The following is a 22448-nucleotide window of genomic DNA, read 5'->3' as shown; positions in this document are numbered from 1 at the left end:
AATAACAAATATTTCTTACTTCTATATATATGATAGTGTTCGATTATTATGTGATTGGGTATCAATTTTTTCCATTATTCTTTTTAGTTCTTTTTTGTCCACTTATTTCATCTAATTTTTTTTAGTTCTAATAATCTATATTTACGTATTATTATTATATTTTTGAAATTTCGTATGGCCTATAACAATAGATTATATGCATTTATATTTGAACTAGAATAGAATATACATTATCCATTTTGCAAGTTGTTACTTATAATGAGACACTATTAATTTCATGTGGACTATGGATGGATACCAAAGAATCAGAGACTATGCATGTACCTTTGTACTACAATGCAGTTTGTATTATTGTTATGTGCTAGTTGTTATAAATATATATCATCAGTCATCAATCCACATATGATTTTGTACACTTCCAACACATGTCATGCAATAAAAAATCTCATGTTCTGTTCAAATGAATAGATGTCCTATGCATTTTTCCAATACATGTTATGTGCAATAAAGAATCACATGTCCTGTTCAAATGAATAGACGTCTTATACCCTTATTGTCGTTGTCGATTGCAGAAATAGGTCTCAAATGCTCTTATTACCTTATTTTCGTCGTCTGTTAATTCAAGGAAGAAGATGCTTAGATGCACGAACATGATAAAACCTTAGTTGCACAACCTTTTGTCAAATGAGAATTCAGTTTTTCTTACGTGAATGAGTGGAAACTGTAGAATGGCTTGCGGTAATTGTACAGCATATGGAGAATTGTTTGTTTTATCCTTGCTCCAGAGATATGGCAGATTTCGTTTAATCCACATAAATTGTGCGATTAGATCTTGGCCGTTTGTTTTCAAGTAATCAACCATGTATATGACTTCTTAGTTTTAGTTTTAACAAGAGTTTTTCTGTTAACTCTACCCCATGCTGCGAAGTTTATAACTTATTTTATTTTTGTTCTGAGAAATGTTTATTCTCCACTCTAAAAACTATTTCATGTTAAAAGTATAATTATTCTCTTTAGAGATGTTTATTACTTTGCCTAATTGATAAGATGCATGATCATGTATTTTTATCCTCAAGAATAGATTTCTCCAATTCCACCCTTACAATGTGATAGTATAAATCAAGTAAAATTAGTTTAAATGATAGAATTAAGTGGCCAAGAGTCTTTGGATATCCAAAGTTTCAATCCATCAAGGTTAATCCTACAAAGTAAATGTAGTCTACCTAAATTAATCTATCAAGGTCTGAGGTGTGTTGTGTGTTTGTGTTGGTCTAGCGGTAGGTGGTTAATATCCAATGTCTGAGATTTTGGGTTCAAGTCCATTCTTGCGCGGTCTTTAAATTTTTTTATTTATTTGTGTAATTTATCTAAAATAAAAATAGTCTATCTAAAATCGTAATCTCCCCAGTTGATGGCGATGAATTTTCCATATTCCAGTCACTTTTTTTAGGTAAAAAAGAAGAAGAATTGGGGCATTTTAAATACTCATTGAATCATATACTACTATCAATCTTGATTTATCTTTACTTTCAACAAAAAAAAAATCTTGATTTATCTTTGATATATGACAAAGTTACGACTATTGACTGAATCTTGCAAAATCAATAGATTTTTTTGAATGAAATCAATGGAAATCAGTTCAATGTTAAAATCCTAGAGTTTTAAAAGCTTGAACGATTACACCCAGATTTTCATAGACTTTTAAAAGTCTTTAATGATGGCGATGAATTTTTAATTTTCATAGACTTTTAAAAGTCTTTAATGATGGCGATGAATTTTTCATATTCCAGTCACGTTTTTTTTTTGATCGGAACGTTTTTTTTTTTTTTTTATCGGATAAAGTTATGTTTAGGGATGACAATCTACCCGCGGGTAACGGATATCCGCGAAAACCCGAACCTATTAGGGTGGGTTTGGATACCATTTGATATCCACGGATAATTTCGTGGTTGCAATTCACTATCCATTTAGTTTGTGGGTATGGGTTTGGATACTTACTATCCATACCCACGAAACCCGTTTACCCGCGAAAAATACCCGCCAATTACCCGTCAATATTCACAAAAAATTCTATAAAATATGGGCTTTGAATATATATTTTGAGATTATGGGCTAGCATATTATATCTTAAAATAGGCCCAAACAGAAACTGAACTAATTCCCAAATTCTAATAGTCTAATCCAAATTTGAATTTTGTTGAGCAATTATAGAATTTTGTTGGATTTTATATTTTAGTTGATGAATTTGAATTTAAACATTGTTCTTTGTGGATTTCAACATATGGATTTGAATTGTGTTGATTTTTTTTCTATTAAATTTGTTGTAAATTTATATTTAAATTTTGTTTCGTGAGTATCCGGCGGATAGTAGGTGGCGGGTATCCGGCGGATAGTGGGTATCCGTCGAATAGCGGGTGACGGATACCCGCCGGATAGTGGGTTCATGGATACCCGACGGATAGTGGGTATCCGCGGGTAGCGGGTTTGGATACCATTTGATATCCATGGATAGTTTCGTGGTTAAAAACCACTATCCATTTAGTTCGTGGGTATGGGTATGGATAGTCACTATCCGTACCCGTAGTACCCGATTGCCATCCCTAGTTATGTTAGATGTTAACAATTAGTTCCCCAAACACTCCAAGAATTCACCAAGCCCACCTTATCACTCCAATCACCAAATTCGCTCCCAAAGGAGATCGAACCCGGATCTCATCATTTAAGTGAGGACCCGGTGGCCAGGTGAGCTAAGCCCCGTGATTATTGAATCATATACTACTATCAATCTTGATTTATCTTTACTTTCAACAAAAAAAAATCTTGATTTATCTTTGATATATGACAAAGTTACGACTATTTACTGAATCTTGCAAAATCAGAAAAAAAAAATCCCATGTTATTCAATCTTGAACATAAATTTGACTTTCACACATTTGTATACCCAAATATTAATATACATACATAAATATGATTTTTTTTTGTCACGTCACTCACTCACAAGTCACAAATGATTGTTGATGAGTGACGGAAAAAAAAAGATTTAATAATTTAAGGGATGTTAACTGTTTCTTAATCTAATTGTTAAATTTATTTATTTTAAAAAAAATTCAAAACATTTAAAATGTCAAAACCCCGCCCTTAGGCAGGTCATTTTGGTCTTGACAGTGAGAATTATTTGCCTCGCGTCGCCGTCGCATACCAAAAATTTGAATTGAATCATCCTATTCCTCACTCACACTCAGACAACACCCGGATCTTCTTCTTTTTCAAGCACCAACACAACCCTACAAATCCTCACCCATCCTTAAATTCCCTATTTCAAACCTTAATCACTCCCTCGAAATTAAATCTCAAGAATCATTAATGGCTTCTTCAATCAGGCCTGCAACTCGCTACAACAAACCCAACAGCCTAAACAGCTCCACAAAATCCGACCCCTCCTCCTCCGCTGAATACTCCTCCTCGCGTGGTTGCAGTTCACGCGCCCTCGTTCCCAAGAAAACCGATGCCAACCACATTAATTTCAGCTCCATGGTGAAGAAGCTGGTGGAGAATAATAAGAAGGTCAAAAATCTGGATAAGGGCCCCAAGGCATTTGTGATTGCCTCTGATCTCTTGGCGGAGGATTTGAAGAAAGGCGCCAAGAAGAGCGCTGGATTGAGCGGGCTTCACAAGAAGCTGTTTAAAGGGTCAGAGAAAAAAGGAGATGAGAGCTCCAAGAAGGCGCTCACGGAGGTTAAGACTAACACGAGGACGCTGGCGATGGTGTTGAGGAGTGAGCGGGAGCTCTTGAGTTTGAATAAGGAGCAGGACCACCAGATTGCTCACCTCAAGTCTTTGCTCGACGACAAAAACACAGAGGTAAACACAATCTTTGTTTACTCATTTTTATTGGATTTTGATCCATTTTTTGTTTTTAGTTATTGGTTGGAAAATAAAAAGAAACCGAAGATTGCGTTAATCTTTAACTACGCTGATAAAAAAAGGAGGATTTAGAGAATGTGAATGTTTTTATCTTTCAAAGGGTGTGACTAAAACATTAGAAATCTTGAAAGCAACTTAGAAAACCAGGGGTTGCTAATTTGTGTTGATTATAGAGAACGAAGTATCAAAACTTGAATTTGATTCAAATGTTGTTTTGATGTTTCCAGAAAAAAAAAATGTGGCATTGCCTGGTCAAACATTTTAAAACAGTGAATGCCACAATCTTTTCTTATTTTATTAGAAAAAAATAAATAAATCAGATTTTGGATTAGCTCTTTTGGAGATGAGTAATTGGGAACTGGGAGTGTTAGTGTTAGTACACTATGAGTTGAATGTGTTAAGACAGTAGTTCATTTCTTTTTTTCTTAGGAAAACAAAAATTAGATCTTCACTTTTGTGAAGATGAGTGATTGGAGCCTTGAAATGTTACTACACTATAGGCTCTAGTTCTCTATTGCCAATTAGTACATAGTAGCTTTTGCTGCTTGACTGGTTTAGTAACTTTGTTTTGATCTTGACCTTTTTTTTTTCCCAGTACTGCAATATATTTGATATGCCTGATTCTGTCATGTAATTCAGAGGGATAAACATCTTACAAATTTTTTATCAAGCCCCAATTTATTCTGAAATTATTTTGTATTAACAGTGCTATGCCCCGGCCTGGGTCACTACCTTTGATCCCGTGATCTTGCTAACTAAACAAGCTTCTGCAAAATGTGTCAGGATGGAAATTTGTTCTGTAAAACTGAATGCTCAAAATAATTACAGAGTTCGATTGTAATGTGAAGCATTTCAGTTGATTTTTCTTACTTTACAAGGAGAGGTTTCCCTGGGGTCCTTTTAGTTTGTAGGAATGATATTTCACATCTGATCCAGCTAAACCTTTTAGTCTTTTGAGTAGTACTTATCGGTTACTGCTGTACATGTTCTAAGATGAGGTTATTCTTGAATGTTACTAATCATTGTGCAATTTTTAGGTTGAAAAATTAAAAGATTTGTGCTTAAAACAAAGGGAAGAGATAAAGTCTCTTAAAAGTGCTGTTCTCTTCCCGGATGTGATGAATTCACAAGTTCAGAACCTTTTAGAGAAGCAGGGATCAGAGCTAAAACAGGCTAAGCAACTCATACCAAATCTTCAAAGACAGGTTACTTCTCTTACCGGACAACTACAATCTCTTGCTGAAGATCTTGCGGAGGTAGAATTTAAACTCTTTGCATGAAAATTTTGTTTTCTCTTCCACATGTGCACAGCTGCAAAGTAGGCTTGATCTTGACATATTTGTGTGCATTTCTTTCTATTAACCAATAAAGTAACACAGTATTTTGGCTTGTCAAAAACTTGCCAATAAAGTTGGCATTTGTTGCTTTGGATTGATACTGCCATCACTGTTAATCAATCAACCACACGTGTGCAACTTCATCCCCACTCCTGTAATTATACATGCATATCATCCTAGTGGGTGACTCAATCTCGTGTCTCTTTTGGTCACAGGTGAAGGCAGACAAATATTCTGGAAGAGGATTCTGTGACAACCATTTCAATTCCCCAAGAACACCTTCATATGATCAAGAAGATGCATCAAATTTTCTGGTAAAGCTGCTAAATTGAAAGGGATTTTAAAATACAAAAAGAAAACTGCAGTTTTCATAAAAGTCACCTATATTCAGTTTTTATCCCTGTTGCCTTTAAAACTGAAATTGACTAAGGTGAATCTGAAATGCATTTTAAATCATCTCTCAGCTATGCATTATGGTACTTCCAGTTTCATATAATGTGAAATTTGTGGTGGCTCTTCAATTATACTATTAAGTTGGATTCACCTACAAACCAAAATTCTTTATTTCTAACATCCAGTCTAAGATTTGTAATGTTGTGTGCAAAACACATTAATCAATATAGTTCTATATCAGATCTTGTTAGCAACACTATCTTATTTACTTTATTGAATAGTTCGATCAGGAATATAGCTCTGGGGATTACACGACCCCGGAGAGTCCAGATGACATGTTCCTGAAAGATTTGAATCCCTGCCTCACACCTTGCTATTCCAGGACAAAGTCCAAGGTACTTGTGTGTTTAATTAACTAACTTTGTAACTACTTCCCTCGTCAACCCAAAACATGGATAACATGATGTTTGTTGTAGGATTTCAATGTTTATGGTTCCCCCACTGATGGTGGACCATCTCCTGAAATAGTTTATAACTCATGTGGAACGAAGCTGTCGAGAAGTTGTGAGTGTTCCCAATCCTCCAAGGGGCGGAAGGGTTTGGTCGGGGGCGCTGCTAGCTGCTCCGGTAACACCAGATGCACACATGGAAATCAAATGCATCACAGACTATTCTGATTTTCCAACTCTGGGAGATTTCTCTCCACCTCTTATATATATCACCTGCTGTTACAGTTTCTTGAAACCCTCAGTGTGTTGGAACATTTTGTATGTGATATCAGGCACTATGATATATCTAGCCTCATGTATCATTTGTCCATATTCAAGCTTCTTCATCTAAGCCATAAAAAAGAACCCAATTTTGGTCGAGCTTTTTAATGCATTTTTGAAGTTCTGCTAATTATGCTCAGCTTCTATGTTTTGTGTTGGCTTGTTTGTTGAAGATGCTTAAAAGTATGATAATTTTATTTATTGGTGCTAGTAATTAATGATACATAGTACATATACGATATTGGAAGTAGGCCTTATATAACTGAGTTATGGATGCTTGTCTATACCAATTTGGTGCAAAACAAAGAGGTTCCGTAGCCTAAATTGATTGCTCACTTCCATTAAGAGGGTGTATTGCTGAGTCTATAAAAAGTCTAATAGAATATTCTAGAGTTTGTTATTTTTTTCAAATTGATGGGCTACGATTTAAAAGAACGCTAATTCTTGGGTGCGACCGTCGCACAGGTGTGCGACGGGTCGACCCGGATTCAAACCCGCCCTCCTGACTCGGAACCCTGACCCGCATGGGTTTGACCCATACTCCTAATTAGTACATTTGTTTATAACAATTGTTACTTTTAATAACATAATATATACATTTGTTCATATAAATGTATATTGATATGTATAATGTTTTATATTGAATGAAGGTAAATATTTATATTAATATAAGTATACATTTGTGCGATCAAATGTATATCTTTTTTTTTTTTTTTTTTTTTTTTTTTCCTATTAGGGTTTAGTGTTCAGGCTTAGGGTTTAGTTTTCACCTATTAGGGTTTAGTGTTCACGCTTAGGGTTTAGTTTACAGGGTTTAGGGTTTAGTTTATAGAATTTAGGGTTTAGAAAATATAATACTGTATATTAAATGAAGGAAAATACCTATATTTATATAAGTATACATTTGTTCGCACAAATGTATATTTCATGCTTACTAAAAGTAATAATTATTATAAACAAATGTAATAATTTAGAATTTAGGATTTCGGGTCTGGAATGCGGGCCGGGTCGGGCGCGGGTCGGGGCGGACCCGTCGCACACTGTGCGACGGTCGCACCCAAGACCAGCCCTTAAAAGAAATTCATCTTACAGTAGCATAATATTAGATTTTATGGTTTATAATTCCCTCTATTAAAAGATTACACACATATATATAGGGGAGGGCTAAAATAAGTATAATTCTTAAGATATAAAATAAGAATCATTGTAATTACAAAATTAATATATAAAAGATCTTGCAATGGAAAAGCAAGCTGGTCCTAGTCATTGTACGTAATTACAAAATTAATTTCTCTTTATTAAATACTCCATGTTATAACTTATAAGTCTAATCATGTGAACACTTGTAATAAGCTCTACAATTTTTTTAACAAAAGCAATAACTTTTTCAGCTTCTTAAAATGAGCTTTATAGCGGATCTAAACCCTCTAAGAATGAAGTGAACAAAGCAAGTGATTGAAAAAGGTATAATAATGCGCGCGATTTTGGATCTTTGTACTCGCACATTTTTGCTATAATTAAATTATATATGTTGATTTTAACCAAATTGAAAAAAATGAATGCAGAATTAAGTGAGAGTAGTATCCAATCAAAAGAAAAATGAGAGTAGGATTAAGAAAAGCTGATGTTGAGTTTTTGAAACAAGTTGGCAAGATCTCTTTCATCTAACTGTGCATCAACATCAGTCTCTAGCTAACGATAATGGAATGTCTTGATGTTAAGTAATCAAAACAACAGTAAAGGAAACAGATTTTAAGTAGAATTATAATGGCCTAGCTAATTGGGAAAACGTACAAGTAAGAATTCTTCCTTGAGAAAATAAGCAGCGCTAACTGGTAATTAATTCAACAAGGATAAATGGTTTGTTAAAATTTGAAGCATTTTATTGGCATAATTTGTAATTCTAAGGAGCTGAAAGAAGAAGAAGAGGGTTCATTCCGGAATACCACCATTCATGGCCATCCTCACCACCTGGAAGAGAACTACCAACAAATAAAATGTAATTAGGAGTTGTGATAATAAAAATTAATTATAAGAAGAAAAAGAAAAGGTAAATAATACAGGAGGCGACGACCAAGACGGCGAAGAGAATAAGAAGAATGTGAGCAGGCTCCAAGGCCTTGTTGGAAGAGATGGGACCCACTCCTCTTCTGCTGATATTCTTCTCAAACTTGGCCACCTTCTTCTCCGCCACCCGCTTCGACACCGTCTGCACACCAAATCATCAAATCTCTACATTTCTATTTCTAACCCTACTTTATTCTTTCGCCAACGCACCATTTCTTGTAAACAAAAAAAGACAACGCCTGCATTCACAAACTAAAAAGCCTTCCGATTCTCGAGAGAAGAAGAAGAAGAAGAAGAAGATCGCTGATTTTGAAGTCTAAACTACAAAACAAGAGGCAACTTCGTATTTCCTTTTGCAGAAAAATTTAGATTTTTTTTTAGTCTGAGAAGAACTTCTGTGAACAAGCAGGAATATCAGATATCAACTCACAACTCACAAGAACATCATTTCAATTCCATGAAAATTTGCAACCAATGATTTTCACACACACACACACGCGCACACGCAGAATTGCAGATGGAATTGGGATTGAGGATTACCATGTTCCAAAATTTGAGTAAGAGATGTTCAAAGCAGACCTTTTCCTTGTCAGAATAGCTTTAGGACTCTCACACATAAAACCTAGGATTTCAGTACAAAACTTATTTCTACCCAAAGATGGGCCCCAGTCAGTTATGTAGAATTATTATTTTTAATTATCAATGAAAAGTTCTTTTGTACTTAGTGGAAATTAATGTGACAAGATTTAGAGACAAATATATGCTGACATATAACCTTAATATAAAAAATATATATGCCAATATATAAAAGTTAATGGCTACACAATATTTTCAAGTTTTGAAGATACGTTGTGATTTTGTTACAGAAAATACTCAAGATTTTCTTGTCAAGTAAAGGGATCGCTTTGTTAAATTAACCATTTCTGAATTTACTTTCCAAGAATAGATTTTTAACGTGTCATATCACTTTAATGGTCATGGAAATTGTAATCAATATCCAAGCTACCATGCAATATCATCGTAATTATACTTTTGAAGAATATAAATTGTAATAGGAGCATTCTAAGTGATCAGTTGCATTCCTTCCCCTTTGTAAGTACTCCTAAAATAATAAGTGTAGTTATTGTTTTATATTAGTGGATAGTTTTTATTTATTTTATTTCAATTTAAATATTTTTAAAGTCGCACTCATTCTGAAATATAAATACTCGGTGACTACTTTTTCTAAAAATTAGAACATTTATTCATAAACAAAAGAGGTAAGAACTAATCAATTAAGATATTTATTCGGAACCAAAAGAAGTACCTTATCTCGTTGTTGGAGAACCAATTGGTGGTAGCATAACTTTAGTAACATATCAAGAACTCGTATATTTCTTTTTGTCAAATATGTAGTGAAAAATTCTCCGTTTCTTTCTATATATTTCGTTACATCAATATTCACCAGAAAACTGAAGTGTCATTTTAATTCCTTTAATTTGGGATAGGGACTATGCATTCGGTTATAGTGTTGGCAACAAAGGCAATAGCCATTTTCAGAAGTTGAAAGTTTGGGCGTGTTGTCGCCAATCGCCATTATATTAGTCTACAAATTCATACAAAATTGTATATGAATTCCCCAGTATCAAAAGGAAACTTTAGAACAAGACAAGATATGGTATGCAACATGAGAAAGTATAACGTAACCTGGGAGCTTATAAAAATAATTAATCAAAATAAAAAAATCAACATTTCTCAAGTTAAAATGAAACGCAACACATTATACAAAGAAATTGGTAGCTCATGATAAAATGTGGCGTATCCAAATATTATTAGGTATTGAGACTGTGTAAAGAACTCCAACGTTCCCATCAATTAATACTACAACACAATACAAAACCCCTTAAAGAAGACAGTTTTGAGACCTTGGACTTGGGGGGTCTTGAAGCTTTTACATCAACATAGACAATATATTTACGCCATCTAAACGAATTACCTATATGCTAAAACAACCTAGCAAAACTCGATCGCCTTTCATCTATGCCTGACTACCAAAAATAAAACAAGTTGAAAAGCATATCATACACACAAATGCTACAAGAAGATTTGAGAGGGTAGAGAACCAGCCTTATTACCGTATGATTAATTGAAGTTATCAGCCAAAACAAGTCCCTCTTTCTACCAGTTTTGCAACTGAGAGGAAATGCTTTTCACAACAGGGTGGTATTCAGTGTGAAGATGTCTCTTCGCCTTCTCTGAACCGGGTTGCCCGAGCCACTCACTATATAGCCTTTTGATTCCAGGATTTTCAAAAGGATCAGCCACCAATACCTGAAAAAGCCTAAGCAATTAGCATCCATCACACAATTCAGAACATTCATTAAGAAAAATTGTCCCAGCAGCTAAGTTATCGAACTGCAGAAGGCTGTCAACATATTATTTGGTTGTCAAGGCACTGAGATTTTCCTTCCTTTTCCTGAAGCTGGAAGTTCAGGATTCAGGAAATCCAAACCCACCAACTCCGTCCTCATTTTTCAACAATGTCCCCCACAAGCTATAAGGTTATCAGACACTCTTTTTTATATAACTGGCAGACAGAATAGAACCTCAATCCAAGACGGGCAGCAACATATATCAGACTTACATTTTCAGAATATGTTGCTTCCAACAATTGAATCAAATCTTTTGCAGATTGACCAGGTTTGGGTTTGATTTGACCTCCACCATTCAGGCATCCTGTTATGGGTGCAAACATTAAAAAAAAAAAAATAGTTTCAGTGGAATATATATCAGTTGACACTCATAAATTAACACTTGAAGGTAGAAAAGCCAAAATACCAGATGGACACGCCATAATCTCCAAAAAATGGTATTCACACTTTCCAGATTTGATTTTTGTAACAATATTCCGCAAGTTCCTGAATCCATAACACAGTGCAAATCGCAACACAACTTTACCCTCTACCTGCATTAGAAAGATAGATTTCTCTTAGGAAAAAAAAGTGAACAAGGTAACCCTTTATCTTAAAAGAGATGAATGTCTATAATGATGAGCAACTAAGATACATATCCGAATTCTTGCATGTTTGCCGCAGAGGAAGATGAAATAATTAAAATGGATATCACGGGCAAAGTATGAAGCATCATTGAACAAGGAATACGAAATATCAAGGTAAAAGGGAGATGAAACTTACTTCCAAAGTAAGTTCACGAAAATCCGCATTCCTTACAGTCTTATACTCTAGAGGACCTTCAATTTCCTTCCTGAAAAGCATCTTTGCAGCATAACGAAAAATTGTGTCAGCATAACCTCCAGAGCTCCCACTAACACCATAGAGATTGCCTCCTTCATCTACATTGGACAATCTGCGGATGAAAATATCACTTGATCAGTCCCAGGCCATCATAGCCTGCCTGAGGTAGCCTATAAATAGAAACCCCTTACAATTTATCCACAGGAGAATCCTCCAAGGTTGTAAAATCAATTGATTTCATCTGCAACAATAGTACGTCATTTACTTTTTAGAGAAACGGGAAATAAAACAATAAATACTTGATGATCAGACTGCTATCACCGAAAGTATACCTTAATTAAATCTAAAACCTCTCCAGTTGTTAACACTGAGTCGACCTCTGTAATTCTTTCAGCATCAGAATCCGACTGGAACATAAAGTCATCTCGAGCAGCTTCAAGCTTTTTGTCATAACAAGGCATCACGGTGACATGATATATGTCCTCTGGCCTGCTTGCATGTACAGTGTATCCCCAATATCAGAAACCATTTCTCTACAATTCAAAAATACTTGGAGGCATAAGAACCTCACAAGTGATTTCTAATTGGCTTAACCTATAATTTGAAAAATCATTTCTGATTGAAAACTGACCAATATCAGAAACCATTTCTCTACAATTGAAAATTACTTGGGAGGCATAAGAACCTCACAAGTGATTTCTAATTGGCTTATCCTATATTTTGAAAAATCATTTATGAATGAAGACTGACTAATAGCAAATAAATTTCATAAAACAACCGGACAATCAAGCAACTACTCATGGATCCCATGTATCACGGCACCGGTGCTTCCAAAGGTATCGGGCCAAATGCATAACCATTCACAGATTATAACAAAGCAAATGAAATATGTGGAACCAAAAGTGTCCATAACAATGATTAGAAAGCTAATCACCTGATACATAATTCTTGGCATATGTGGTTCTTAATGGCAGCACCAATTGTTTGTTGGGGACTTTTCACTGAAGAAATATGTGGAAGAATATACGATCCAAGAGTTTTTTCAGCATAGCATATCCAACCTGACATTGCATATCAAGGAAAAGTCAGTTACAAATTACAAACAAGAAGACATTTCAATCATTATAAATTAAAGGGTTATTAGCCTGTGAATACACAAACTTTTTATATTTTCTGAAATTTAATAGTATGACTTTTATTTTCTGCCCACAAATACATGAACTTAGCATTTTTTCTGATTTTTGACACCGACAAGAAAAAACTCTAATTTTCTATTAACGTGAAGGTCGGAATACCATGTCATTTACTCTCCAATCAAAATAATGAATAAAACTACTCTACTCAAGTGCATATTTAGTAGTCCACGTCATGTATTCTGACCTCCATGTCAACAATAAATAGAATTTTTTTCATGTCCGTGTCAAAAATCAGAAAAAATGCTAAGTTTATGTATTTGTAGGCAGAAAATAAAAGACATGTTAAATTTCAGAAAATGTAAAAAGTTTGTGTATTTATAGGCTAATAACCCTAAATTAAAAGTCTAATATGCGAAGTCTACCACCCAAACATTCCCTACCCCACACACACCCGCACACAGATAACTAGTCGTGGACATCATTTTTTAGGTTGAAGAGAAGAAATAATTCCACCTAGTACATACGAAGAGTGGGTCATATTTTAGTACCTGGACATGCAGATGAAATCATAGGAAGGGCTGATTTTGACTTCTCTTCACTAGCTGAATTGCTTTCTCTATAGCGAGCTATGAATTCATTACAAGACTCGATAAGTGTTAAATCTCGACTGCTGCTAGTATCAAAAATGGCTTTCACTCCCAAAGACTTCAACAATGTTGTAAGTTTCTGAAATACCTGAAATCATTAAAAAACAGTAGTGCCAGGAGCACATACCCAAAATAGACAACCCAACAATTATTTGTCCAGCAAAAATAAATAATATACAACATGGACTTCTATATATACAATCTTACCTGAAGGGGAGAAAGGCCAAAATGAACAGCAAGAGAAGCCCTAGACTGGGGAGAAAGGGAGAAAATTACAGCTTTTCCTTTGTTGAGGTTCAAAAGAAACTCATCTAAACTCTGCTTCTCAAGCATAACTGTTTCTGCGGAAGTTATGCACCCACTGCATGAGAATCATGAACATTAGTGTTCCATTATTCTTTTCGATTTCTCCTCTCCCTCTGTTCTTCCCCTGCACTCATGCACACACACACAAGTGCAGAGGCCCTAAGTGATTATATCTACCAGCGGTGATAAAAAAAAAATAACAAATCCTAAAACCTAGAACCATAGTTGTAGTTACCTGCATGCTAAGCAGTCCTTGAGTGAGATCTTCACAGGCTCCGTCTGAGCTGCTTTAGGAACCATCCTTGATTTACCAGAATTCTGTTCACGAGAAGCAAATAGTATAACTATGAAAAGATGGCATATAAAGAAAAGAATTGCAACACACAAGAACATGTTGGAAATTGGTTTGTATATGTATTACACTTAAACTAATTTGTGGAAATCATTTTTTGGAGAGGGAAATGATGTCATGTTAAAATTGTGTACTACACGTGAGACCTTTCAGTTGTTGTAACTACCAAGACCTTTGGCCTTTCAGCTGCTGTAGCCGCCAAAGCTTAATGGCTAGCCATGTTGTGGTTATCTAAGGCCTCATTTATTGAGGGAGAAAAACACACCAAGCATAAGCTTCTCTTCTCTCTTCTCCTTTTCATCTCATATCATCATCTTAGATGCATTCGTAGGAGCATAATGCTCAATTCACGAGCTCTATCAAGTTCACCAATGTTGCTTGATTTTTGGTGCTAATTTCGAACAGACACAAGTTGCTTTATCTTTGAGGACAATACGTTATTTCCATGAACACTAGCTGGGGCATATTTCATCTAGCGGATAGAGGGCTACCTCAAGTCGACATAAATGTTTGTCTTATTCATTTTATTTTTAAGTTACTTTGTAGGTTCATTTTTCTGTTTTCTTGTTCAGTTTCATTTTGTAATTCAAAGCAAGTGTTGTCCTCTGTATTATTTCAACAAAACATACTAAACGAGTATGCACTTTCACATGGGATCATACACCAATGATTCCAAGAGTCGTCTCAAACATGAGTATTATACTTCAAACGAGAACAACTTAACTAAGCACTGAACTTCACCAATTGTGTCAAAATAAGCTAGGTGGAAATATTTTACCAAACTTTAACAGAACCTCAAACTGTTCAACAATTTTAACAAAAAAAGAGAGCAAAAAAGTGTGAAATTCCAATCACAATTTTCATAAACCTAGCTGATGATTATTGATTAAAAGAACCAGTTACCTCAGTTTTAATGACGCAACCTTGTGATGGAGCTATGTAATCGTTCAAGTCACCAATTCTGAGCGTAGCAGAAAATCTCTCCGACATTATCGTAGTTTGTGTAGTGTACGATTGCCTGAAAATCGAAAGATGTATAGTTTATGATGCAAAAATTGAATCTTGTGTTCCAGTTGTGATTCCCAAACTACAGAGAAAAGTGGAGACTCGAGAAAATTAGGTATTTAAAGATTTCTAAAAAAGAGTATTAGAAGGCGGTCGAAGAGGGTTTAATATTCAACTGAGTTTCGGGTGCACAACGCGCTCCAATCACTTCTGCCTTGCCTGCTGACTAAGCATCGGTTCAAAACCGAACCGATCGACACCAATTAAAAAAAAAAACCGAAACTGATGAGCTAGAAACAAGAATCGAACCGACCGAGTCGAACTGAAAAACCGACATAAACCGAATCGGCAAAAAAGGATCGGTTTGCCGAACCGACCGATCTTTTTTCTTTTCCCAAAAAAATTAACTCAGTAGATAATTGAGAGTTACACGAATATGCTCTGCTGTATACCGTAGATGCATACGCAAATTAATAGATTCATAAGCAGATTCACCGTATATACAAAAATCAGAAAAAGCTTGATGAGTAAGCGAACTACTCAGCAGTCAGCAATAGGGGCGGCGTCGCGGCGAGGAGGGGAGGCCGAAGCTGTGTGGGACTGTGGGGCGGGGCGTGTGGATGGAGCCTGGAGGTGGGTGGGTGTGGCGGCAGAGCAGGTAGGAGAATTAGTATTCTTATGGGTTGAAGTTTTTTTTTTTTCGGTAAAGATTTTTGGATTTCATGCTTAAATATTAATTAGACGGTTTTAAGCTATTTAGTTATTTATGTTTTAAGGATTTTTAAAGAATATTTTATTTCCTAGAATTTGAAAAAAGTAATGCCAAGTTACTCTGGAAAATAGCCTTACGAATTTGTTTTTTTTTTTTTTGAGGGAACGAGAGGATAATATTATTAATCACAAGTGCATGGTAAATGAAGATGACCCACCACAAAGGCCGGAGATTCATCCCAAACATGTTGTGTATTAATATCTAGGGCTGTAAACAAACCAAGCCGCTTGCAAACTATTCGAAGCTCGGCTCGAAAAAAGCTCGTTCAAGTTCGTTTAGAAAAGCTCGTAAAATAAACAAACCAAACTTGAGCTTAGTAGTATTCGGCTCGTTAGCTAGTGAACATGTTCGTCAAGTGATTCAGTTTGAAAAATATAAATTATTAGTAGACACAACTTACATTTATCCATTAAAATTAATAATAATTGTATTAAATCACTAATTGATTTTGTTTGTTATAAGAAAATAATTAATATATTTATTATTTTGAATAAAATAATTTATTTTTAAAATAAAATAATCAATATTTTAAATATAAATATAAATTTAGAAAGTTTGTATAGGCTCATGAGCCGCTCGCGAGCCTCAAAGTATTCGGTAAGTAAAGTTCGGGATTCGATTCGATACTAAACAAACTAAACTTGAGCACACCACTATTCGGTTCGATTACACCCCTACTAATATCCCTCGCCACTTTCGCTAAAGAATGAGCGATAGCATTAAGATCACGCTTGACATGACGAACGGTAACACAGGGGAGCGTGGCTAACTCCTTTGTTAGAATATCTAAATTAATGGAAACAAATCTGTGATTATATTAGAAGAATATCTAAATTACTGGAAACAAATCAATAATATAATTTTGGAAACAAATAAAATATGTGGAAACAAATCTAGTATTATTTTTAGGAAATCTCTAAATTAGTGGAATCAAATCAATAATATAATTTTGGAAACAAAAAAATAAACTAAATAGCTAAAATTTCGAAAATATAACTTCCAAAATAACTACAAAGACGGTTGGCTCAATTTTGAAAATGATATTTGTAGGGGGTGAATCCGACAATTACGGAAGTGACGTCAGTCACGTCAGGATCGACGGGCACTAGCAACCTGAGACCACAAGTAACGTTAGAGCCCTCCGAAGAGCACCGGTGGGGGTGTCGATGGAAGGGCCTCCGACGCTCAAGTCAGTGAACGGATATAAGTAATAAACGTAAATAACGTAACTGAAATAAATAAATGATAAAGAGAAGATAGTAGTAAGCGATGTATCCGGAAGACCGGGGTGTTCAGGAGGTTGAATTATAGCTAGTGAGCGACGTGGAATGAGGGGCGACGGACGTCCGGGCTAGCGGGGCTAGCGAGGCGATCGGAACCCTAGAATGTTGTGAGCGTGGAGGCGGAACGAAAGAGCGGGGAGAGCGAGAGATAACCAGAGTGAGAGATCGTGTGCGAGTGCCAGAGTGGATCTGAGTGATTGTCGATGCCCCTTTTCATTAGTGAGTTGGTAGATATATATGTTGCGGACGTGCAGGGAGGCGGCTAGGGTTAGGGTTTTGCTAGAATACCCGTTACAACCCTAGCAGTTCCGACTTTTTAGGAAACGTTCTCCCGCGACTCTCGTCTGACTTAGTCGTCAAGTAACTGCCCCGTTTAGGGTTTTCTTGGGTGAATTTATGTATCTCCCGCATATAGGCTTGACTTTGGGCTTTGTGCTATGAGTGTCGTATGGACCGTTTTATCGAACTAGCCCGTTGGGCCGCATGGTTATTGTTTATTAGGCTTATACGAATTTTGGCCATTACAGTTTGTCCCCCACTCTCTAATTGGAGTTTTTCCTATTAGAGAGTGCAATTTAATTTGATGACGGCGCACCGTATGTGTGTGCTTACCGTCTAATACTCACATTTGATAATTCAAATTAGGTAATTATTGCTTGTCGTGGAGAACGAAGCCGAATGCGGCTTGTGTGTTGTGCTTGTGTCGGTAGAACTTAAATCGCACGTAACTTTTGACTCGGAACTCAGATTTGCTATTAAAGCATCTTTTCGGAAACGTCTCGATGAGATGAAAAAATATCACAGCTTTGCTGTGATGTGTTTATCCAGAGGTGAAAATTCCTCCGTGTTAGAGGTTTTTAGGCTGTTCGATTTTTTTTTTTTTTTAATATATATATATATATATATATATATATATATATATATATTATAAAGAATGCACCCCCACATGCTGGAGTTCCTGATTTTTCGAGATTATTGGGGTAAGTTCATTTGGTGGGCATCAAAATGATATAAGCTTTTTGAGGACACGTGGCGGTCATGCATATAAATGCATGTATTATGCATGTACACGTATATGCATGTATTTACTTCTTGCATTTGGTTTGAAATTGGTGGGACCGCAATAGCCATTTAAGTTTTAATTACTGAGAAGCCCATACGAGAATATAGTGTGTGGGGCGTTGATTTTCCAAAGAGAGAGAAGATACGGGCAACACGGGAGTGCCGTGTGTTGTTATTAATTTTCAGAAAGAGAAAATGTGGGCGATACGGGACTGCAGGGTCTTCTTTTTCTCTCCGTGTTTTACATATTTTACTTTTCTTCCGCCTGATACGGGACAACAGGGTCATCGTTCTTTCTCTCTTTCTCTTTTTTTGTTTTTACTTTCGGAAGATACGTCTCTTATTAGTTTTCGTTGATGGTATGCTATCTGCGCATAGTGAAGGAGTCGCACCTCGTCAGTTCAGGGGGAACTACTACATGAGCGTGTTCCTCGAAGATGAAGTTCGAGTTATCAGGGAGGTGACGATGAGCTTGATGCCGAAGACGGAGAGGGCTTTGAGGACAGCGGACAACACGAGTCGCGGATGGGAGGTTGTTAGCCATGCGACCGTAGTTGACGCCTATCGCGCCTGTGGCGACGTCTGCGGCGGAGACGAGAGAGATAAGGAGGAGGATGGAGATGGCTTCCATTGTTGTGGATGTTAGAAGCATCGTGCTTGTTTTATTCTCTTTGCTATAGAGAGAGAAAAGTGAGAGTGGATAGTCTAGCTAGAGTTTGACTTAGGAAAGTTGTATAGCTAGCATGTGGAAAAATAGGTAGTCTGACAAGGGTTGATGGAAATAAGCTTTTGCTTTTAAGGTAAATGTGTACTGGAAGCATTTTTCGAGATATTTAAAAGTGTCAAATGCAATATGCATGTCAAGTGTTGAACAGTTGTGCTTCATCCTAAATTTTTATTAACTGAGCTTGAATTTATTTGGAGTCCGTTCGTACTTCTTTTTTCTTGCCTATATAGTGGGGAGCTTGTCTCCTCATTTCCTACACAAAGGAGTTAAAAAATTGGAGCATTTGAAAGTTGGAGTTTTGGAGAAAGGAGGAGTAGAGAGAAGATTTTTGGGAGAGCTTTGGAGGTTGGTTTTTTTTCTCTCTACTTTCTTCGAATGTTCTTCAAATATTCTAAGCATGAATACCTATCATTTTTGTCGTATTGTGCTTTTGAATGATTTTGATTATGCGTTTGTAGAAATAGCGTTTGATCCATGCGAGCAATTTTTTACGTGTTTTTTGATGTTTGTAGCATCGTGTAGAAAGTTTCTCTAAGTATAGTTGATAGTGTAGAGCTCGCTAGTGCGGGTGCTTCGGGTTGATACGATTGAACACTTAATGTGTAGATGACGTTCCTTTGAATATTTATGCAATTCCTTCGTATGTGGTGTTATGGGTGCCGATCCTTTACATAAATTGCTCAAGTACGCACGTAGCTAAGCGGGTAGCTTGCGATCGGGCGAACCGGTCTATCGAACTTCATATTATTTATTTTTTGCAACTATGTCGTCGGGTGATCGGGGTAATACGTTTACTTGAACTTTTAGAATTTATCATGTTCTAGGATATCTGCGTGCTATGTTGGGTAATCGGGGAGGTTCGGTTGGTTCATCGAGTAGGATGCAACTCCCGTCTGATGATATAGACTATTGTGCTGACGAGAGCGCGGACATCCCGGATCGAGAGATTGAAGTTTGGCAGGGTGATCACGGTAGTTATGATGGTGGTAGTGGTTTTGGAGTTCACAGTGAAGGGCTTATTCCAGGGGCGGTGCCAGTAATGTCGTTCCTCATTAACGGTAATCCCGAGTCATTCTTCAAGGACACGCGGCAACTACACGTCCTTCGGAAGTCCTACAGTATTCCGAATCATGTCGCTCTTCATGCTCCGGGTAGGCAAATGCGAGCAAATTTCCATGCTCCAGGATGGGTGTGTTTGTATCAAGCACCGTTCGAACAGGGAATGCGGCTTCCTCTACCCCGCTTGGTTATTGATTTTTGCCATTATCATTGCCTCTCGCCCGGGCAACTTGCGCCAAACTCTTGGCGGTTGTTATTGAGTTTACAGGTATTCAGTGAATTACATGGTTTCGACATCTCCATCGCCGATGTAAAGAGCACTTATGATCTTCTGAATGTTCCAAAGGACAAAGGTCGTTACAAGTTATGTAGGAAGAAAGGTTGTGAGCCTTTGATTACGGACATGGATGATGGTGAAAGGGCTTGGAAGAGTAAATATTTTTTCGTTGAATACGGTGCTTTGTGTATTCCGGAAGGGAAGAGAGTTCCTTCTGTTTGGTCTAATCCTAGTGAGTGTTAGAATTGGTGGAGTCTTTCATGCTTCTCATCCTCCTCTTTATGTTATTCTTTCTAACACTTTGATTATCTTTGTGTGCAGGTTGTTCGAAAACTATCCCTGTAGTGTTGGATTTGGTTGAACGGAACAATCGGTTTCTTCAATACCCTCCCCCATATCGGAGTTGGAGGGTTATTCTTCACGATTTGAACATTAAGCAGTCGTCGATTTGGGCTCAAGTCCCTGCTCCTCCGGAAGGTACATTCATCCCTAAAACTCTTGCTGAAACTAGTGTCGTGGTAGGTCTCCGCTCTTTGGAAATTTTGCGGGTGAAACAGGCTTATAAAAATTTGGCTGAACTGACCCCGGAGCAACGAGTATATGCAGACGGTTGGATGGCTGATTTGAAGTTTCACTATAATCCGAATGAGGTCGACACTGACGCCTTCGTGGCGAGACAACTGAAGAGGAAGAAGAAGAAGCAGGCATCAAGCTCGAGTGTGCCAACAGAGCCGCCTATTGCGACTGATGCACCGCGATCTGACGTCCTTTCCGGTCGCTCTTCACGGAAACGGACTCCCGCACCTGATGATGGTTGCTTATCCGATGGTTCTGTTCACGTAGTTCTACCTGTTGGTGCTTCGGCTCATACCGAGTACAACGCGCTGTCAGGTCAGCTCGAAAGCTCTTACTTGAAGAGGACCGAGCTGTTTTGAACAACTATGGGGAGGATGAAGCCTATGACGTGTTCGCCTCTTCGGCCTTCACGGTGATAAAACTTGTCTCTTGTTTTCATTTTTCCTTTGACATGTTATTTTTATTGACTAACTTGTGGTATTTTGATATCTTCTTGCAGCACTATCAGCATGCTATCTTTATGAAGCAGGCTAGGCTTGAGCACAAACGACAACTACAGGATGTTCGTGCTGCTAAGGCTAGGATAGAGAACGAGCTTGTGGAAGCTCAGAAGTTGGTCAAGCAAGGCCAGGCGGACCTGGAGTCCTTGGAAGCGTCTCTTCAGGCTCAATTGGCTTCGAAAGATGAGGAAATCAGTCGTCTGAAGGCTGAACTGGCGGATATGGAGAAAAATCGGGAGCTAGAGCTTTTCGATGCTTGCCATGAGGCTGTACTCAAGTCCCGGGCTGATATGAGTCAGGAGGTCTTGGATGGGTCTTACAAGACTTGGGACAATGCTGGGAACATTCGACAGTGGAAGGTGTATCAAGACAAGCTTTTCGGGGTGGCCACTTCAGGCGACGTCGGTGGCGACGAGTGATGTTGTCGTTTCCTTAACTCTGTTTTGGTTGGGCGTATGTGCCTCTAATATCTTATGTGTAATTTAGGCATTCGTGCCTTCAGACTTTGTTAATTTTGCATAGGGTGTATGCATCCTTGGATTCTTACTAGTTTAAGTCTACGCCATTGGGCTGGACTTAAATTTTTTCTTGTATTCACGAGAATGATTTTTCCGGAGTGTCCGGATCGCCGGGGGGTTTGCCCCCTGGATCGGCTATATATGACTGTTTTATATTCGAGTGTTTGTATATTTTTCTTTACCTATTCGGACTTAACTGTTGAACCAAGACAAGTAGATGTGATACGAGTCTCAAGGCTGCGCAGTTGAACGCTTTCCGAGCAGGGCTTCGTTGGGCAATCGAGCACTGTCGGGTAGGGCCGAGCCGGACAAGAATATTTTTCCCCTATGTTTCCCCCATTTAGACTTAGTTATTTAAACTTAAGGCTAAATTCAGGGCGTTCAGGGTAAGACGGGTGTGCGCCTTTGTCCTGAAATTTTTTCTCCCCCGTTTAGACTTAGTTATTTAAACTTAGGGCTAAATTCGGGACGTTCAGGGTAAGACGGGTGTGCGCTGTTGACCTG

At 37.2% G+C, this 22448-nt stretch overlaps 3 protein-coding genes and 1 long non-coding RNA gene across 7 annotated transcripts; 2 read left to right on the top strand and 2 right to left on the bottom strand.

The window, feature by feature from the left end:
* The first annotated feature begins 3159 nt into the window (after positions 1–3159).
* On the top strand, positions 3160–6554 carry LOC130985908 (uncharacterized). Its single transcript, XM_057909084.1, has 5 exons — positions 3160–3861; positions 4962–5180; positions 5477–5575; positions 5936–6049; positions 6131–6554. Exons 1-5 carry the CDS (start codon positions 3364–3366, stop codon positions 6329–6331), a joined length of 1131 nt encoding a protein of 376 aa, XP_057765067.1. The 5' UTR covers positions 3160–3363; the 3' UTR covers positions 6332–6554.
* A 1673-nt stretch (positions 6555–8227) lies between these two features.
* On the bottom strand, positions 8228–9179 carry LOC130985907 (uncharacterized). Its single transcript, XR_009089115.1, has 3 exons — positions 9032–9179; positions 8486–8633; positions 8228–8406 (listed from the first exon to the last, which is right to left on the bottom strand). It is a non-coding gene; the product is annotated as an uncharacterized LOC130985907 (long non-coding RNA).
* A 1095-nt stretch (positions 9180–10274) lies between these two features.
* On the bottom strand, positions 10275–15847 carry LOC130985906 (protein NAR1). Of its 2 annotated transcripts, XM_057909082.1 has the most exons (12): positions 15711–15847; positions 15069–15183; positions 14049–14131; positions 13715–13868; positions 13409–13595; positions 12659–12785; positions 12057–12213; positions 11916–11965; positions 11665–11836; positions 11309–11435; positions 11115–11206; positions 10275–10801 (listed from the first exon to the last, which is right to left on the bottom strand). In XM_057909082.1, exons 2-12 carry the CDS (start codon positions 15153–15155, stop codon positions 10649–10651), a joined length of 1389 nt encoding a protein of 462 aa, XP_057765065.1. In that variant the 5' UTR covers positions 15156–15183; positions 15711–15847; the 3' UTR covers positions 10275–10648. The 2 variants fall into 2 exon arrangements, with proteins under 2 accessions (XP_057765065.1, XP_057765066.1); XM_057909083.1 differs by lacking the exon at positions 15711–15847 and having other exon boundaries at positions 13715–13937; positions 15069–15084.
* Positions 15848–19282: 3435 nt separating this feature from the next.
* Positions 19283–22074, top strand: LOC130985905 (uncharacterized). Of its 3 annotated transcripts, none has more exons than XM_057909079.1 (3): positions 19283–19359; positions 20672–20827; positions 20957–22074. In XM_057909079.1, the coding sequence occupies exon 3, from the start codon at positions 21378–21380 to the stop codon at positions 21843–21845; it is 468 nt and encodes a 155-aa protein (XP_057765062.1). In that variant the 5' UTR covers positions 19283–19359; positions 20672–20827; positions 20957–21377; the 3' UTR covers positions 21846–22074. The 3 variants fall into 3 exon arrangements, with proteins under 3 accessions (XP_057765062.1, XP_057765064.1, XP_057765061.1); XM_057909081.1 differs by having other exon boundaries at positions 20672–21338; positions 21426–22074; XM_057909078.1 differs by having other exon boundaries at positions 20672–22074.
* The last annotated feature ends 374 nt before the right edge of the window (positions 22075–22448 follow it).

This window comes from Salvia miltiorrhiza, chromosome 5, assembly GCF_028751815.1.
Source record: "Salvia miltiorrhiza cultivar Shanhuang (shh) chromosome 5, IMPLAD_Smil_shh, whole genome shotgun sequence".
Classification (NCBI taxonomy): Eukaryota; Viridiplantae; Streptophyta; class Magnoliopsida; order Lamiales; family Lamiaceae; genus Salvia; species Salvia miltiorrhiza.
The sequence above is the reverse complement of the archived record's forward strand: the minus strand, read 5'-3'. Positions and strand labels throughout refer to the sequence as shown.

Excerpts from the sequence above, each read along its gene's own strand:
- LOC130985908 (XM_057909084.1), top strand. The coding sequence starts at position 3,364 with ATGGCTTCTTCAATCAGGCCTGCAACTCGCTACAACAAACCCAACAGC. Across the intron at positions 3,862-4,961 it reads TCGACGACAAAAACACAGAG|GTTGAAAAATTAAAAGATTT; the intron begins GTAAACACAATC and ends TGCAATTTTTAG. Across the intron at positions 5,181-5,476 it reads TTGCTGAAGATCTTGCGGAG|GTGAAGGCAGACAAATATTC; the intron begins GTAGAATTTAAA and ends TTTTGGTCACAG.
- LOC130985906 (XM_057909082.1), bottom strand. The coding sequence starts at position 15,155 with ATGTCGGAGAGATTTTCTGCTACGCTCAGAATTGGTGACTTGAACGAT. Across the intron at positions 14,132-15,068 it reads GTTGCGTCATTAAAACTGAG|AATTCTGGTAAATCAAGGAT; the intron begins GTAACTGGTTCT and ends TCTCGTGAACAG. Across the intron at positions 13,869-14,048 it reads AAGGACTGCTTAGCATGCAG|TGGGTGCATAACTTCCGCAG; the intron begins GTAACTACAACT and ends ATTCTCATGCAG.
- LOC130985905 (XM_057909079.1), top strand. The coding sequence starts at position 21,378 with ATGTTATTTTTATTGACTAACTTGTGGTATTTTGATATCTTCTTGCAG.